At 53.5% G+C, this 17,771-nt stretch overlaps 1 protein-coding gene across 9 annotated transcripts in view; it reads left to right on the plus strand.

Annotated features, from left to right (window-relative positions):
* The first annotated feature begins 8,066 nt into the window (after positions 1–8,066).
* Positions 8,067–17,771, plus strand: part of SPEG (striated muscle enriched protein kinase) — a 58,783-nt gene continuing 49,078 nt past the window's right edge. For 2 of the 9 annotated variants that reach the window (XM_031008434.3, XM_063695233.1), the window contains exons 1-3: positions 15,257–15,298; positions 16,303–16,345; positions 17,223–17,252. In XM_031008434.3, the coding sequence (XP_030864294.2) occupies positions 15,266–15,298; positions 16,303–16,345; positions 17,223–17,252 (106 nt within the window). In that variant the 5' untranslated portion in view covers positions 15,257–15,265. Of the gene's footprint in view, positions 8,609–15,256; positions 15,299–16,302; positions 16,346–17,222; positions 17,253–17,771 lie in introns of those variants that run through there. The other 7 variants (XM_031008431.3, XM_031008433.3, XM_031008430.3 and 4 more) reach the window with 5 other exon arrangements.

A 17,771-nucleotide genomic window follows, 5' to 3' on the forward strand; every position in this document is an offset into this window, starting at 1 on the left:
GCCGAGCTGGTCCCTGCTGTCTTGACTGCCAGGTCTCCTGTGGGGCCCCTGGGGCCCTGTGATACCATCTGTCACCCTGAGATGGACTATACTGACCTTCTACCCAGCCAGACTTTCCCCAGGGCCTCGCGCCCACTTCTGTTCCCAGAGCCACCTGGCCTTGCTGTCTGTATGCAGTGTATGGGGCAGGGAGGGCTGGACAGGGCTTTTGCTGGGGAACCACAAATACCTCTCGTTAGGCCCCAGTTCCAGGACTGCACCCCTTGTGCTCTCTACTACACCTTCAGGTCAGCCAGGCTGGGGGACACCACCTGCTATTCCTTTTGAAGGATGTAGCTGCTCCCCACTGACTGGCTCTGAAGTAGGGCTCCCCCAGTCCCTTCTTCAAAGATGCCAACAGCCCCTTTTTTCTCTCTCTCTTTTTTTCTTTTTGAGATGGAGTCTTGCTGTGTCACCCAGGCTGGAGTGCAGCAGTGTGATCACGGCTTCCTGCAGCCTGGACTTCCTGAGCTCAAGCGATCCTCCCACCTCAGCCTCCCAAGTAGCTGGGACCACAGGTTCACACCACCATGCCTGGCTAGCTTTTTATTTTTTGTAGAGACAAAGTCTTTCTATGTTGCTGAGGCTGGTCTTGAATTTCTGGGCTCGATTGCTCCTCCTGCTACCTCAGCCCCCCAAAGTGTTGGGATTACAGATGTGAGCCAATGGCCTCTTTCTATTAACTCTTTCCAATACTATTTTTATACACAGGAGCCAATTCAGGAAAAATAATGTTTGGAAAAATGGAAAGATCTATTCTGTGCTTCGATAAGAAGGTTCAATACTCTGAAGAGAAGTCAATTCATTCTCCATTCATCTATAATTTCAATGCCATGCAATCTCAATTAAAATATCAAAAATTTTAAGAGAATTGGAGAAGATGGGAGCAGAGTGTAAGACGTGTGAAAAAAATTAGGAGGCTGGGCACAGTGGCTCCACCTGTAATCCCAGCACTTTTGGAGGCTGAGGTGGGAGGATCTCTTGAGCCCAGGAGTTTGAGACCAGCTTGGGCAATGTAACAAGACCCTGACTCTACAAAAAATAAAAAATTAGCCTGGCATGGTGGTATGAGCCTGTAGTTCCAGCTACTTGGGAGGCTGTGGTGGGAGGATAGCTTGAGCCTAGCAGGTCGAGGCTTCAGTGAGCTGTGATTGTACCACTAACTCCAGCCTGGGTGACAGAGTGAGACTCTGTCTCAAAAAAAGAAAAAGGAAAAAAATTAGGAAATCATAGAATAAAACATCAGAATATATTAGAAGGATATGATAATTAACAGATTTGTTAATGAAGAGGAAATATACAAATATTAATGAACAAAATAGTGTGTTTAGAACAAGACTCACATACAGGAGACATACACATGTTAAAGGAGGCATTTTGAATTTGTGGGGAAAACTTAATGATTCAGTATAGGGTTTGGAGCACTTGGATAGCTAAGAGGTGGGGTAGGGGGCAGAGTGAAGGCTGTCTCTCTTTTACTTCTTCTAAAAAATATATTCCAGTGGATCAAAGATGTAGGAAACGATGGATCCATGTAGGCCTCAGCCTTCAAGTTTCTCCTCCGAGATTTCAGGGATTATCCTTTAAAGGAGTCAGGAAGAGAGTAGAGATCACAAAGATAATAAACTCAGACAGTTTGTATGTTAAATAAACCTCAGGAGGTTTTAGTCTTAAGGTCCTTAATCTGACCTTCCAAACTGACTTTTCCAAAACTTCCAAAAGCCTCTCTGGTGTCTTTCTTCCCCTCCTTTAATGTGGCCCTGGCTCACAAGTCACCCCTCTCTCTAAGAAGGCCCCTTCTCTGTTTTATTCTTCAGCTTTGCCCCAGGAGGACCTGGGGTGTAGCCCCGTGTCCCCTCCCTCTGCCACTGGTGACTCATGGTCATTTCCTTCCCCTCAGTCCTCAAATAGGGTGAACCCTACAGGCCCCAGAACTACCCCAATCAACCTGTAGAGAAACTCCACAATGACCCTCACAGGAAATGAAATTGAAAGTCCCATTTCCAATGTCTTTGTACTGGGATGGAGGAGGAGGGATGGGTAAGGGGCTTCTTATCCTTGAGTCTGTTGGGGGCCCTGGAGTCTGAGCCAGCTTCTCTGTGTTGGAAACACCTGGACAGGGCTGGGCTCAGGTGGATTAGAGGGGGTGTGTATATCTGTGAGTAGTTTCTGGAATCCTTCTTTCCCCTGAATGAGTTATGTGCACTTAACTGTCCCACAAAGGATAAAGGGACACATGGGTTAGGGGAGGTTTTGGAGGCAGTTCCCCTCCCACCCCCCAGCCCACCAAATGCTTAGGTACAGACTAGTCACTAAGGTGGAAGGAATGTAGGAATCTCAGGCTCTCAGAGTCAGACCTCAGAAGGCTCCCAGGCAATGATCCTTGAGGTGCAGAAACCCCCTTCTCAGCCCTGACCCACATCCTTCATGAGCATTCCTCAAACTCTGCCTGAATGTCTCCAGAGCCCGAGAACTCACCGCTTCTTTGGTGGCCCCTTCCAGCTGGGGACAGTTCTGAAATAAAGCTCTTCCTTCTCAGCACACCTGTCTCCTGTGACTGCTACCCACTTGTCCCCAGAGAAGAAAGAAGGCCCAGAGCCACCCTCTATCCCCCAGGTGGGGAAGGATTCTTTGAGCACAGCCTGCCTGGAACTAGAAATTCTGGTTCTAATCTTTGCCTCTCTTCATAAGAGCTGAGCAGTGACCAAGGGAACCCAGGGAATGGGCAAATACAAACCAAAACAGATTTGGGTTTCCACCGGCTGCAGTGGCTCACGTCTATAATCCCAGCACTTTGGGAGGCCAAGGTGGGAGGATCACTTGAGCCCAGGAGTTTGAGACCAGCCTGGGAAACTGCAAGACCCGATCTCTATAAAACAAAACAAAAACCCAACAACAGGGGCGGGGCGTGGTGGCTCACACCTGTAATCCCAGCACTTTGGGAGGCTGAGGCGTGTGGATCACAAGGTCAGGAGTTCAAGACCAGCCTGGCTAACACAGTGAAACCCCTCTCTACTGAAAATACAAAAAAAAAAAAAAAAAAAAAATTAGCCGGGCGTGGTGGTGGGTGCCTATAGTCCCAGCTACTCAGGAGGCTGAGGCAGGAGAATGGCATGAACCCGGGAGGCGGAGCTTGCAGTGAGCCGAGATCGCGCCACTGCACTCCAGCCTGGGCAACAGAGGGAGACTCTGTCTCAAAAAAAAAAAAACAAAAAACACCTCCACGGCAAAGCCTCTTCCTGCTTCTTGGGCTCTGGGGTCTTACCCTTCAAGACTCTGAACATCGAGAAGTAACAGGGCTCATAGAATGCTGATTGGCTTCCCACCGGACCCAAGGGATCAGGCCCAGACCAGCTCTGACCCCAGCAGACAGGGTGTAATGGAAGGGATCATGGAGGCAGACACCATATGCCAGGACTGATGGATCAGCAGACATTTTCCTGCCTGTCTGTCCACTCCAGGTATATTTTCACCCCTGTCCCTTGAGGCCCCTGTCCTATTCTACTCATTCACCCCCTCCCTCCTTCCTCTCACCACAAGCTCACCCAAGGCACATCTGCAAATGCTTCAATAACCTTCGATTTAACACCTAAAATGTCAGCTACCTAAGGGTAGAGTTTTAATCCATTTTATTCACTATTGTATCCCAAGTGCCCAGAAGAATGCCCGGAAGAATAGTAGGTACTCATTAAATATTTAAATACTTAATGAATGAATACCTACTGCGCACTTTTACTTACTTTTCTCTAAATTAAATATTCACCAGGAAGGGCTGATGGCCCCCACTTTATTCACTGATTCAATGAACACTTACTGATATTTTTCCCATGTGCCAGGCATGTGGTACATCATTATGGCTTAAGAAGTGCCCAGTGGCACCTCCAGAGAGGTAGGGTGACCTGCCAAGGTCACACAGCAGTCTGTAGCAAAGGAGGACTGGGCTCCAGGCTCCTTGGCCTCTGGAGCTCAGATCTCTTTCCATGACACCAGAGGCTTGTGATCGCAAGACAGGGCAGACTGGCAGCACACACACCCAGCCAGGCGCCAGGCTGCAGGGCACTGTGGGGCCCATGCTGAGGGACAGACGAGTGACTTGCAGCCAGCTGTCCCAAGTGCCTGGCCTGGCCTGGCCTGGCCAGAGCCTGACGGCTTCCAGCTGTCACAGCTAGTGTGGGCTCCTCCCAGAAGAGGGCACCAGTGACTTGCATGGACTTGTGCCCTCCCTACCCAGGCCCACAGACTCCTGCACGCAAATCAACGAATGCCCCAATTATGGATCTAGGAAGGCAGAAGGCAAGTCATGTTCCAGGCTCTGTGCCAGGCCCTTTTAAATAGTTAATATTCATTTGAATATTTAATATAATAATTTAATGTCATTACTACAATGTAAGTCAGATCATGTAATTCTTCTGCTCAAAGCCCTAAGATGACTTCTCATTTCACCAGGAACAAAAGCTCCGTGGCCTGCAAAATTCTAGGCCATCTGGCTTCTGCTGCCTGTCTGACCCATTTCCTTCCACTCTCCCCTTGCTCCCTCCATCCTCTCTGGCCTTCGTCTTGGAGCCCACCAGGCATATTCCCACCTCTGCCAGAAGCAGCCCTCCCCAGACATTTGCATCATTTGCTTTCTTACTCAAGATTGGCTCAAATGTTCCCAGTGGGGCCAACTCCAGCCACACCCTATTTGAAAGTGCAATCTCCCACCACACTCACATTTGCCTTAAGCTTTGTCCACAGTGCTTACCTCCTTGTAACAATCTTTACAGGTTCTTTCTTTTCTTTCCTTCCTTCCTTCCTTCCTTCCTTCTTCCTTCCTTTCTCTTTCTTATCTTTCTTATTGAGATGGAGTCTCACTCTGTTGCCCAGGTTGGAGTGCAGTGGTGCCATCCCGGCTCACTGCAACCTCTGCCACCCGGGTTCAAGCAATTCTCCTGCTTTAGCCTCCCAAGCAGCTGAGATTACAGGTGTGTGCCACCAGGCCTGGCTAATTTTTGTATTTTTAGTAGAGATGAGGTTTCACCATGTTGGCCAGGCTGGTCTTGAACTTCTGACCTCAGGTGATCCTCCTGCCTCAGCCTCCCAAAGTGCTGGGATTACAGACGTGAGCCACCATGCCCAGCCTATTTCTTTGTATTTGTTGTTCATCTCTCTTCTCAAGTAAAAGCAGCACGGGAGCAGAAATCTTTGTCTGTTCACTGCTATATCCCTAGTCCCTAGCACAGTGCCAGTACATAGTAGAAACTCAAAAATATTTGTGGATGAATAAATAAATAAAATTATGGATGAATAAATAATTAAAACCCTGAGTTGTGCTACCTCCATTCTATAGATGAGGAAACCGAGGCTTAGAGATGCTAGGTAACTTACTTGAGATCGCATCGTTCATTTATTCAACCAACTTACTAACCAGCCAACATTTACAGTCTACCCACTGCATTCCACACACATTTAGAGGCACAGTGTTGGGTGGCTTTGGGTTATTTGTTTTTCGAAATACTCTCTATTCCTTTTTTCTTGATGTACCATCTGTTTGCAATGACTTCCCCCGTATTGTCACCTTCTAGAATTCAATTTACACTTTAGAATTCGATTCATCATCAGTGGTTGCCAGGGGTTGGTGGAGGGGGTCTATGGTAGAGTCTATGACTCCAAAGGGGATACATGAGCTAGTATTTGGGGTGATGGAATTGCTTGCTCTGTATGGTCCTGGAGTGGCAGGTACATGATTCTATGCATTTGTCAAAACCCAGAAAACTGCACCTCATAAAAAAATAAACTTTAGGCCAGGCACGGTGGCTCACACCTGTAATCCCAGTGCTTTGGGAGGCTGAGGCAGGCGGATCACCTGAGGTCGGGAGTTCGAGACCAGCCCGACCAAAATGGAGAAACCCCGTCTCTACTAAAAATACAAAATTAGCTGGGTGTGGTGGTGCATGCCTGTAATCCCAGCTACTCGGGAGGCTGAGGCAGGAGAATTGCTCGAACCCGGGAGGAGGAGGTTGCGGTGAGCTGAGATCACACCACTGCACTCCAGCCTGGGCAACAAGAGTGAAACTCCGTCTCAAAAAAAAAAAAAACTTTAATGTATGCAAACTGTAAAAAAAATTATTCCTCAAGGTTCTTAACCTCTATGGATGTAATTCAGTGTTTAAATGGTTCCTCCTATACCTTTTACACACTGTCTCTCGCGCTCTCTCTCTTTCTCTTTGACTTCAGTATCCCAGAATGAGGATGGGGAAGAGGAGGCAAGGGTAAGAGTAACATTCTCTGCCTCTGAATACTCATGGCTCCTCTCAGCCCTTCCTGGGTTTCATCCCTCAGGGCTCGAGTTCAGGCCTGGGTCTCCTACTTAGACTTCTTAAAAAATTTTTTACTTTATGATAACTGCAGATTCACATGCAATTATAAGAAATAATGCAGAGAGATCCTGAATTACCTTCACTTGGTTTCCTCCTAGGGTAACATCTTGTATGACTATAGTACAGCATCACAACCAGGAAAGGGGCATTGGTATAATCCACCTACCTTCTGCAAGTTTTACCAGTGTTACATGTACTGTTAGTGTTGCGTACAAGTGCAAATGCACATTTAGTTCTGTGCAACTTTATCACTTGTGTAGATCCACATGACCACCACCATTACCACTGTCAAGATACAGAACTGTTCTGTTTTTGTTTTGTTTTGTTTTTCGAGACAGAGTCTCACTCTGTTGCCCAGGCTGCAGTGCAGTGGTGCCATCTCGGCTCACTGCAACCTCCACCTCCCAGGTTCAAGCGATTCTCCTGCCTCAGCCTCCTGAGTAGCTGGGACTACAGGCATGAGCCACTACACCTGGCTAATTTTTTGTATTTTTAGTAGAGACAGGTTTCACCATGTTGGCCAGGCTGGTGTTGAACTCCTGAGTTCAAGTGATCCACCCACCTCGGCCTCCCAAAGTGCTGGAATTACAGGCGTTAGCCACCGCGCCCAGCCAAGATACAGAACTGTTCTATCACAAACGTCTCATCTGGACTCTTGATGTTTCTCAACGTGCAACACTTAGGCACATCAGAATCAGTTGAGTCATTTGTTAAATGTGCAGATTCCTCCCAGCTCAGCTGCTGAACCAGTGTGGGGCAAGGAGGCTGGGAATCTGGCCATTACTTGAACTGGCCGTCATTTCTATCCATCCTCCACTTTGTGGCCGCCAAGAGGATCCTCCTAAGACACAGCTCCCACCGTGTTTTTTCTGCCGCTTAAAGCTGTGTAGTGGCGCCCCCTGCTTTCAGGGTAGAGAAACCAAAGCCTTAGCAAACAAAGCCTTCTCCAGGCCCCACCTCCCTTCTTCCACTCACCCCACCCACTACGCTTCAATCCCTCCAAACCTCTCTAATTCCCAGGACGCCTTTGTTTTCATCAGGCTCATTTTGTTCATGCCGTTCCCTCTGCCTGGAATGTCCTGCCCACTCTTTTCTGCCTATTGCAACCCTATTCCACCACCCATTCTTACAGATGAGGACTTGGAGGTTGAGAGAGGTTTGGTGTCACCCAGCAAGTAAGGGCAGGGCGCAGTGGAGGCCCCAATCCACCTGACTCCCAGGCTCCTGGTCTTACTGTTCGCCAGCTGTAATGGAGGCGCTGGGGGAGGCCATGGTCCCTCTTCGGAGCTGTCTGCTCACCTCCACTTGGGCCTGCCTCCCCATCCACCTCTCAGGCATCTCACCAGGACCGTTCCTCTTCTTCCCCTCCCAGCGAAGCCGGGCAGGGATGAGGGGTCTGAGAGGAGGGAGGAAGGGAAATGGGATTGAGCCCAGGGGTAACCTGACTCCCTGCAGTGGGTCGTGTGGGGGCCAGGCACACTACGGAGGGGAAAGCCTGGAACAAATACCGAGGGACTCCCTTAAGCCGGGCCGGCGATGGGGGCTCCTGGAGGGAGAGAAGGAGCCGAGTGGAGTCAAGTCCCTCCCCTGCTGCCCCCTCCCTCCACGGCTCCCTCGCAACCCGAGCCGGGGGGCCTAAAAATAGCCCCCAGGCGCAATCGCCGGCCGCCCCGGTGACCTTCTGGGTAGCACAGGCCGAAGGCGGGCGGGCAGCAGGAAGGCAGGCCGCCGGCCCCCCAGACTTGTCTCCTAGGGCACCGTCCCGCGGGTGCCCCCGTGGCCGCCCAGTTCCGACGTCCCCCCAGCCCAGCTCTCAGTGGCCATGCAGAAAGCCCGGGGCACGCGAGGCGAGGATGCGGGCACGAGGGCACCCCCCAGCCCCGGAGTGCCCCCGAAAAGGGCCAAGGTGGGGGCCGGCGGCGGGGCTCCTGTGGCCGTGGCCGGGGCGCCAGTCTTCCTGCGGCCCCTGAAGAACGCGGCGGTGTGCGCGGGCAGCGACGTGCGGCTGCGGGTGGTGGTGAGCGGGACGCCCCAGCCCAGCCTCCGCTGGTTCCGGGATGGGCAGCTCCTGCCCGCGCCGGCCCCCGAGCCCAGCTGCCTGTGGCTGCGGCGCTGCGGGGCGCAGGACGCCGGCGTGTACAGCTGCATGGCCCAGAACGAGCGGGGCCGGGCCTCCTGCGAGGCGGTGCTCACAGTGCTGGAGGTCGGAGGTAAAGGGCAGGTGGGGGCCGCGCCCGGCAGGGGCGGGGTGCTCAGAGGTAGAGAAGGGCTGCCCAGGCCACGCGGGTAAGGTACTGGATACTGGTTCCGCCGCCTTCTTCCCAGGTGCCCTGGCTTCTCGGCTGCCCGGCCCCAGAAGAGAGATGAAGAGCCAAGTGCAGGGAATGGGGTGTCAAGGTAGAGAGGCTCCCCACAGGAAGGTCAGAGGTCAAGGGGCAGCAAGCAGTTGATAAGCCAAGCCTGAGACCCACTCCCGCCTCTCAGGGAATTCTGGGGTGGAAGTTCTTATCCTGTAGAGAAAAGCCTCCTGGGGGAAAGGGTGTCCTTCAGTTCCATGATTTAAACTTGAGATTGACACTCCGATCAGCTCCTTAACAGGGGAGTCCATGTCCGAAGGAGGGGGCCAGCTCCTCTGGTCCAGGCTGCACTGTTGAAGGGATGGCTCAGAGCTCCCTGCAGGCCATTGCCGTGGCAGGGTTGATGTGGTCAGCTCTAGGCAGGGTGTGGAAGAGGCCTGTGGGTGGCCACGTGTGAACAGGGTCCAGGGGAGGAGGAGGTGGAGCCAGAGCCAGGGCCCCGTGGGCGTGAATGGAGGTGAGTGCTTGAGAATCCACATGCAGGTGTGTGCCTGCATGGGTGCTGTGGAGGGCCCCGGATTCTGTGTGGTGGTGCAAACAGGTGAGGTATGGGCACGTGGAGCTGGAATGGGAAGCTCCTGGACCATGTCTACCTGAGCTTCCAGAGTGGATGTTTCCAGAGCATGGAAGGGGGATGCTATGGACCAGTGCTTGTCCCCCACCCATAGATTTCCAGGTGCAGTGTGAAGAAAAGGCTGAGGGTCTGAGGCAGAAAGGGAGGGCAGTGCTCATGGTCCAGCTGGGACTACCGTGGAGGCCAGGCCAGGGCCGTTAGCCTTGGATCCATTTGGGGGCTTCCTTTTTGATTTCCTCAGTCCTTGAGTAAGCCAAGCGGTACTTCTCTAGCCAAAGGCAGAGCCTTGGGCAGGCTGCGCCTTGAGAAACAGAATTCTGAGGAAGTAGGCTACAGCTGGGAGAGATGGCAAGGAGCTGGGGGTTCACTCCCTTGCACGTTTTTAAGAGGGACATGTCACTCCCCTGGGTGCTGCTGTGTAGGGGTAAATCCTTGGAGGCTGGGGAGGAGGCACAGGGAGGAAAGCCCTCAGCAGCAGGTGGGCAAGAAGTCTCTAGGACACAGCCGAGTCAGGAGAGGGAGCCGGGCTGGCCTCCCTCCATCGGCATCTCCTCTCCCTCAGCCCTGCTCTGCCCACTTTCCTGGAGTCTCTGTGGCCAGGCCTGGGCCAGAGAGGGCCAAGGCTGGCGTCTCCTGGTTGGCCTAGCACCTGGACAGGTACAGAGCTCCCGAGCCTGGGATCAGGGGATGGGGTGCATTCTAGCAGACTTCGGAGCTGGGGAAGGTGTGGACTCCTTGGGGATCTCAGCTCTGGTCCCCCCAGGGGCAAAGAGGGCTGAAAATAGAACATACATCAAAGGGTAAGATAGATGAGTTGATGAGAATATGACTGGGGGAGAGATTAGGGAAGGGAACGAAAGAGCTGACAAGGAGAGTAACAGTCATAATATAAGTTAAGGTTGGAAAGGACCACAGAGAACTGCAGCTCCAAACACATCCTTTCACAGGCAAGGACACTGTGGGCCAAAGATCAGGGAGCTCTGCCTAAGACGTACTAGTCTAGTTAGAGACATAGCTAGTTATGGCCATCCCAGAACTAAGAACCCAGTCCTCCTGGTTTTGGTTCTGGGGGCCTTGTACTCCTCAAGAAGTTCTGGAGAGAGAGGAAAGAGCGAGAGAGGGAGGGAGAGTACTGGGAAAGTAGCTGTCGCATGATTGGCCCAGGCCTGGCATTTCTCAAGATGGATGCCTCCTGGCCTGCCTTGGTCCCTCAAAGTGGGAAGTGGTGATGAGGTGTGAGAGCCCCCAGCAGGGCTGTTTGCTCAGCCTCTCTGCAGTCTTGGTGGTGTGGTCAGCAGCGCTGAGCCTGGCTGGGCGTACCTAGACAGAGGCCAGGCTGACAGTGTGCAGGCTGGGCTGCTCTGGTGGAACAGCAGGCTTGAGAGGCTTGGGGTGAGAAAAGGGCCCTGGGTGCTGTGGGGCTGGATCAGGGGTCCTTTGACATTCATATGAGAATAGGAAGAGGATTGGGCTGCAGCAAATAACCTTTGAGAACATGTCCTGATTGTGCAGATAGAAGGTGGCAGAACAGGTGGAGGCCTCAGTCTGTCCCACTGCAAAGAACCATGTGTGTAACTATTACACCTATCCCACATGCTTTGGAGGAGGGAGGGGCTTTGCTTTGGTGATGCTGGGGGACTGACTGGGTGAATCTGGCTTCCTATCCCTTCTGTTGCCCACCCCCACCAGCCCCTGCCCAGTGATAGCTCCTGCTCCAGGGCAGCCGGGGCAAGCAGCTCGGCATTGCTCAGACTTACTCATGGAAAACTCTCTTGGTTGGAAACAACAGCAGGAGGACTTCAGGGTACTCGAGGAAGCCAAGCAAGGACCTGGCTGCAGACGGAAGGACATGCTTTCCTGGCTGGGATTGCTGGCTCAATAAGACAAAGTGATGCTAGGTTCCTGGCACTCCTGAAGCCGGATATGTTAGCTCAAGGATGGAAGGATTTGGGCATGGCTCTGGGAAGTTGGGGTCATGAGAAGGCAAGTGGGCTACAGCCTGGAAAATTTGGAGGATGGGAAACTGGGGGGGGGTGGTGCTGAGATTTGGGGGATCTAGAAATGAGGGAAGAATAGGAAACAAAGGAGGTGAAGATAGCAGAAACGCAGGATACTTGTAGAATCCTTAACATGCGTAAGTACCCTGTCTCATTTAATTATTTAATCTTCCAAACCCTAGGTTACTGTTATGACCATTATTCATATAGAAAAACTGGGGTTCAAAGAGGAAATTTACCTAAGTTCCCATGGCTAGTGAGGTGCCAGAGCCAGGTCTGAAAGCCAGGTATCTGAGTCTGGGTCCATACTGCTTGTCCACAGAAAGAGAAGTGTGGGAAGACTGTCAAGGATTTGTCATCGTCACCATCTTTCTCCGTCAATATCTCCAAATCCATCTCTGGCCTAGTCTCCAAGATAGGCAGGCATTCTTCTTTTTCAAAATATCAGGCTCCCACCTGCACAGGCTGAGAAGCCACATGCAAATCCAGTGACCACAGCAAGTGCTACCCTCAAAGCTGTGGGTGTGCGTGTGTGGCTGAAGGGCAGACCTGCACTAAAGGGCAGAGGGGAAGCAGGAGAAGGCACAGCCGAGAGAAGAGGTGAGCTGATGATGCTCACATGGTGTGTTAGTTGGAGCTTCATAGCTAGGGTCTGGAAGATTCTGGTGTTAATCAGAAGGGCCAAAGATCAAAACATGGTAATGAACCATCCTGGGGACTCGAAGGCTTGGAGGGGAGAACTTAGAGATAGGGAGAGAGGGCCAACTTAGGCAAGGAAAGGGTAGAGGAATGTACCAGAACCTGTGTTGAGGAATATTCTGCAGTTATTCTTTTTCACCTGGAATTTAGAATGTCTGGCTAGAGAAGCCAGGTGGAAAGTAGTATGGAGCTGGGAATGGGTATGGGGAGTGTCAACATGCATGCATGCCAAGTGCTGACCAGTGAGCGGAGGAGAGGCCAGAGTGGGAGCAGAGAGGAGCTCTGGGACCCTCTCCAGGGGAATCCTGAGTGGAATGAGAGATGGTCACTTTTCTGGCTAAAGACCTCTGGGGACAGAATATGGGTTAGGACAGAGAAGGGGGAAGGCTGGATGAATGGAAGCGGTTGCAGGAAGATTTACTGTTCCCATTCCCATCACTGCTTACCCTCTCCACCTGCAGCTCTGCCATCCCCTCCCATATTTATTGAGTGCCTACTATGTGCTTTCGATACACGAGTCAGGGGGTTGAGGGAGACCAAAATTTATGTCCTCCAGGGGATAACTTTCTAGCGAGGGGAGACAGACAATACACAATAAACATAGTAAATAGGTAAATTACACAGTATGTCAGAAATACAGAGCAGGGTCGTAAATGAGAGAAGGGAGAAACTGAACTGAGGCAGGAAAGAGGAGACAAAAGGGAGGTGGGGTGGGAGCTTGTGGCATAGGATGGAGATTTGGATTTTCTCTGGTTGGAGGGAAATGCTGGCTGTGCAGAAATTGGATGTCTGGGTTTGGGGGAGTGGCAGGGAGACACAGCTGCCCAGCTATGGGAGAAAAATGGGGCAATCTGGGGCCAGCTGGGGAGGCCCACCCGGAGAGCATGTTCCAGGCCAGCCCTTCAGGAGTGAGCAGTGCCGACCCAGAGCAGGAACACAGAATCCTGCCGGCCCCTCCTGGGCCCAGCTGTCCCGTCACTCATGCCCGCTGCCCATTGGTTATTTTTGCTACGGAATGTGCCAGCCCCTCGGATTCTCCTGGGGAACAGGGGCTCAAGTTACCCCCTCTTGTCACTCAGCTCCCCATCTGTGAGTGGGTGTGTTTAGGGGTGTACATGGAAAGTGCCCATGGGTGTCCAGGGTCCTCTGGCTGGAACGAGTGTGGACACACATATGTGCCCTCTCAGCACACGTCCCTGTGCATGTGTCTGTACTTGTAATTTGCTTTGATGCTCTAGGAAACAAGAACACCTGTATGCACCCAGAATGTACAAGACATGACCTAAACTTCAGAATAAAAGAGCAGCCAGGTGCGGTGGCTCATGCCTATCATCCCAGCATTTTGGAATGCCGAGGCAGGAGAATAGCTTGAGCCCAGGAGTTCGAGACCAGCTTGTGTGAGATAATAAGACTTCATCTCTACTTAATATTTTTTTAAAAATTAGCTGGGCATGATGGCATGCACCTGTAGTCTCAGGTACAGGGGGAGCTGAGGTGGGGGGATCTCTTGAGCCCAGGTGGTCAAGGTTGCAGTAAGCCATGATGGCACCGCTGCACTCTAGCCTGGACAACAGAGTGAGACCTAGTCTCTAAAACAATAAAGAAATCTAAAATAAGATAAAGGGGCCACAGACTCAAATAACTGCAGGGGTCAAGTAGAAACTGAAAATGAGGGAGGTGCGCTGAGCTCAGGCATGATTGCTCCAGCCCAAACATTGTGCAGGCTGAACAAAACTCATCAGTCTGTCCCTGTATTTATTTTATTTTATTATTTATTTATTTATTTATTTATTTGAAGCAGAGTCTTGCTCTGTCACCCAGGTTGGAGTACAGTGGTGCGATCTCTGCTCACTACAACCTCGCCTCCTGGGCATAAGTGATTCTCATGCATCTGCCTAGGTTGGAATTCTGGCTCCCTCAATTTATTGGCTGCGTGACCTTGGGCAAGTAACCTCTCTGTGTCTCAGTCTTCCTCTTGTCATGAGGATTAAATGAGCTCATTCACATAGAGTGCTTAGCACAATGCCTGGTACATACCAAACATGCAATAACTGTTAATAGTTACTTAGTAGTTACAGCTCAGAAACCAGGATTGGCACTACCTGTGCTCACTGGGATGATAATTCCCATCTCCAGGACACATGGAGTCCTAGAACCTGTATGGCTTTGACTAAGTGATAGGACTTCTCTGAGACTCAGTCACTCGTCAGTTAAATGGGTATAGGATTATTCATAACGGTTTCAAGCTCATGGGGTTATTGTAAATGAGGTAACATTTGTAAAGTGCCTGGCACTTGGTAACTGCTAAACAAACGTAGCTATAATGGTCATGGGGAGGATAGAATTTTGTGTATGCAAAGTGTGCATAGTGCTGAATAGGGCAGGGGTCGGGTGGAACACACAAAATATTTGGTGAGTGTGCTTCCCTGTGATTGAGAACACTGGCCAACTTTGTGAATAATGGGGGTACCTCTGTGCACCTTTGCTTGTGTGTGTGAATGTATGGGGGTAGGGGGCCGCGCATGGGACAATCGAGAGGTAAGGCAAGATAAAGCCCTCTCTGGCTTTCTTGAGAAGCCTTAGGGTTTTCACAGTCTGAGTCCACGTTAACACGCAGTCCACACCCGCCAGGACCCTTGCCCTGCGTTTGACCTAGGCGCCCCCACCCGGCGCTGTGCCCTTCGGCGAGTTCGGTTCTGCCTGGCACAGTGTGTGTGCGCGCATGTTTGTGGAATGAACAAGTCGAGATGCTGCTGACCTTCCAGAGAGGCCCCGCGGGAGGAGGTGAGGGTGGGAGGAGGCTGCGCTGGGCTGCCAGAAAGTGGCCTGAGCTAGAGGCCATTGCACCCCTTTCTGTGCCTCAGTTTCCTCATGTGCCTAAGGCTCAGGAGGCAGATGCAGGGTGGGGGTCCGTGGCTCTCGGCGTCAGGAGGTGACCGGTGGTCGTGTAGGGAGGCAGGTGAGGGCCTCCCCGGGGGAAGTAGGGGGACAGGACAAGGAAGGGGCCCCAGGTGGGGTGCAGGCTGGCGAGGGAGGGGCGGACTCCAGCGCCGCCGCCGCCGCCGCTGCCGCCGCCGTCGCCGCCTTACCCCCACCCGGCTCCCGAGGCCCCAGGCTCCTTCCGCCACCCGCGCCGGCTCCCGCCCGCTCCCCAGCTCGCCCCCGGCCCCGCCTCCGACTCCGCCCCGCCCCCGCCCGTCCCCTCCTCGCCCGGCCGCTGGCCCGGCCCCCTCCCCCGCCATGAAGAAGCTGTGGGTGAAGAAGCGTTTCCAGGTGAGGGCTCCGGGGGCGGGCGGCGCCGGGAGGGGGCAGGGAGGCCTGGGCGCCCCGGAGGGAGGGCGGGTCACCGCAGCTGGGCCCGGTGGAGGGGGCGCTGGATCGGCGCCTGCCCCACCCGAGCCCCGCCGAGGGCGGCGGGCCGGGCGCGATCTAGGGGCGCCCGGGTCTGTGTCCTGAGCGCGCAGGCCCCTCCCCGCGCTGAAGGGCAGACCCCCGCTCCCTGATCGCCCGCAATCCCCGCGACCACCAGGGAAGGCTCCCGCTGCAGCGTTCGGCGTAGAGCGCCCACTTGCTTCTTTGCCACATCTTCTCTCTCCTCTGTCCAACCTCAACCCCGGGCCCCGGCCCCCCGCCCGGCCTGCCCCAGCCCCCCACTCTGGAGCTTTCCATCTTCCGGAGCTCCTGAAAGCAACGCACACGGATCCGCGCTGAGCTCAATACATTCCCCAAGCCCTGCCCTGTCCTCCGCGCACCTGGGCCTCCTGCATTCGTAAGGCTCTGGCCCTCTGCCCCCATCATCCATCCCCCACCCCCTTGACACCTACCCAGGTTTCTGTCCTCCCCCCAGCAGGAATCTGTGCCCTCGTTCCTCCATCTCCCAGTCACTCAAGCACCCCGCCCCCCGCATCCCCATCTTCTCCTTCTCCTCACTGAGCCTGACTACCTCGTCTTCTATCCTCTTTCTCTCGGGCTGTTGCCCTGGTCCCGGGCTGTGAGCCTCTGTCCAGTGGGATGTTCCAGCTTCCACCTGCAGCCTGCAGTTCTCTCCTTCCTCCCCTGCTCCTCCCAAGAGCCCAGCTGGGTACCCTGGAAGAAGGCAGGGGAGTCATTCCCTACAGGGGAAGCTGGTCACTCTGGGTCTCTGCCCACCTCCCCTCTCACACACACACTGGCCAGGGAATGAGTTTCTGCTTGATGCTGCAGGTCTGGATGGGAGGCACAGGGACCTTAGGAACAAGCCTCCCCCTCAACTACTCATTCTGGCTTTTCTCTTTCAGAAAACCGGCCATTCCCGCAGGGCCTTTGGCCGACTCACCCATGGTGCGTGGACCGTGGGCGTCCTTGCTCTAGCCCATGCCTACTCCTCCTCTTGGTCCCTGTCCCTCTGTGAGGCATCGAGGTCCTGAAGACAGCCCATGAGATGTGGGACCCTCCCACTCACCCCCACACTTATCTACCACCCACCCGACCAGGCCCCCTGTGCCCTACAGCTGAGAGAGGACCCAGCAGAAGGGAGGGCGACTCACTAGCACACCCCTGCATGGACTGGGTGCCCTGTTCTCCATGTGAGGCCTAATGGGAAGGAGTTCATTGCCATGCTTTGGCAACCAGTACGTGGCTCCTGCTTGTCATGGCAGCCAGAGGGAAACTGAGGCACAGAACCTGCTAGAATCTGGGAAAGTTGAAAATACTCCCAGGAACCTTTTCTCCTAACCCAACCACTGGGCATTTTTGAGGACGATTCAACAGTAGAAGAGAGGGACCTTGAGGAAGGTGCCTGTCACATCATGATGCAGACAGATAAGGGGTTGGTTTGCAAGGAGGGGTCAAAGCACAATGCAAATATTGTAATAGAGGGTGGGCCTGACTCCTAATGGGAGGCCCAGGTCTGCGGCTGGACTGGACACAAGCAGGTGTGTGTGTGTGTGTGCGTGTGTGTGTGTGGCCAGTGGCAGCACCAGTAAGTGCCAAGGATACCAGAACCACTGGGGCAGCTGGAATAACAAGCCCAAGTATGGGGGTCCCCAGTGCTGGGCACATCCCAGGTATCTCCCTCCTCCCCCATTGCCACAGGACACCTCTGGGAACTGGGTACCTCACGCCCCTTCTGTCCTGACTGCCCTCCATGCCCTGCCCCACAAACGCTCTGATAACAGTCTGTCCCTGTCTCTCTCCTGCTGCTCCTATGGAAGCGAAGTTTTCCGCTCCTGCAGAAAGCAAAGTTACGGTAGGAAACTGGCTCCTGCTCTAGCCCCCCGCATCCCCTCCTTTCCCACCCGGCCCCAGCCTCTCCTCACCCTGCCTCAGCTGCACCCGATGCCTTCCAGCTGGTTTGGGGTAGAGGACAGGCTGGCCCCGCGGTTGGTCGAGTGCCCTGGCAGTACGACTCTGAGGTGACTCCTCTTTGTTCCTGGGGTACTGGAACCCAGACTTTAGAGCCTTGGAACCTAGGACCTGATGATTTTGGGGCTGCACAGGGGCTTAAGCTTTCACTGACAAGGGGAGGAGGGAGAAGGGAGGAGGCCCTGATAATCCATTAAGATATTGGCAGGCGGGGAGGGAGTGGCAGTTTGGAGGGCCCTACGGAGGTAAACGTGAGTAACCAGGGGCCCAGAGATGGAGCCAGGGCACTGGCATGGGAGGGGTTATCCTGAGCAGCCCAGGCTGGGCAGGGGATGTGGGGAGCAAAAGAGAGGAGGTGCTGGCAGCCCTGCCAGTGATAAGATGGAGCCTGCTGTTGGCAGGG

Source organism: Gorilla gorilla, chromosome 11 (genome assembly GCF_029281585.2).
Source record: "Gorilla gorilla gorilla isolate KB3781 chromosome 11, NHGRI_mGorGor1-v2.1_pri, whole genome shotgun sequence".
Classification (NCBI taxonomy): Eukaryota; Metazoa; Chordata; class Mammalia; order Primates; family Hominidae; genus Gorilla; species Gorilla gorilla.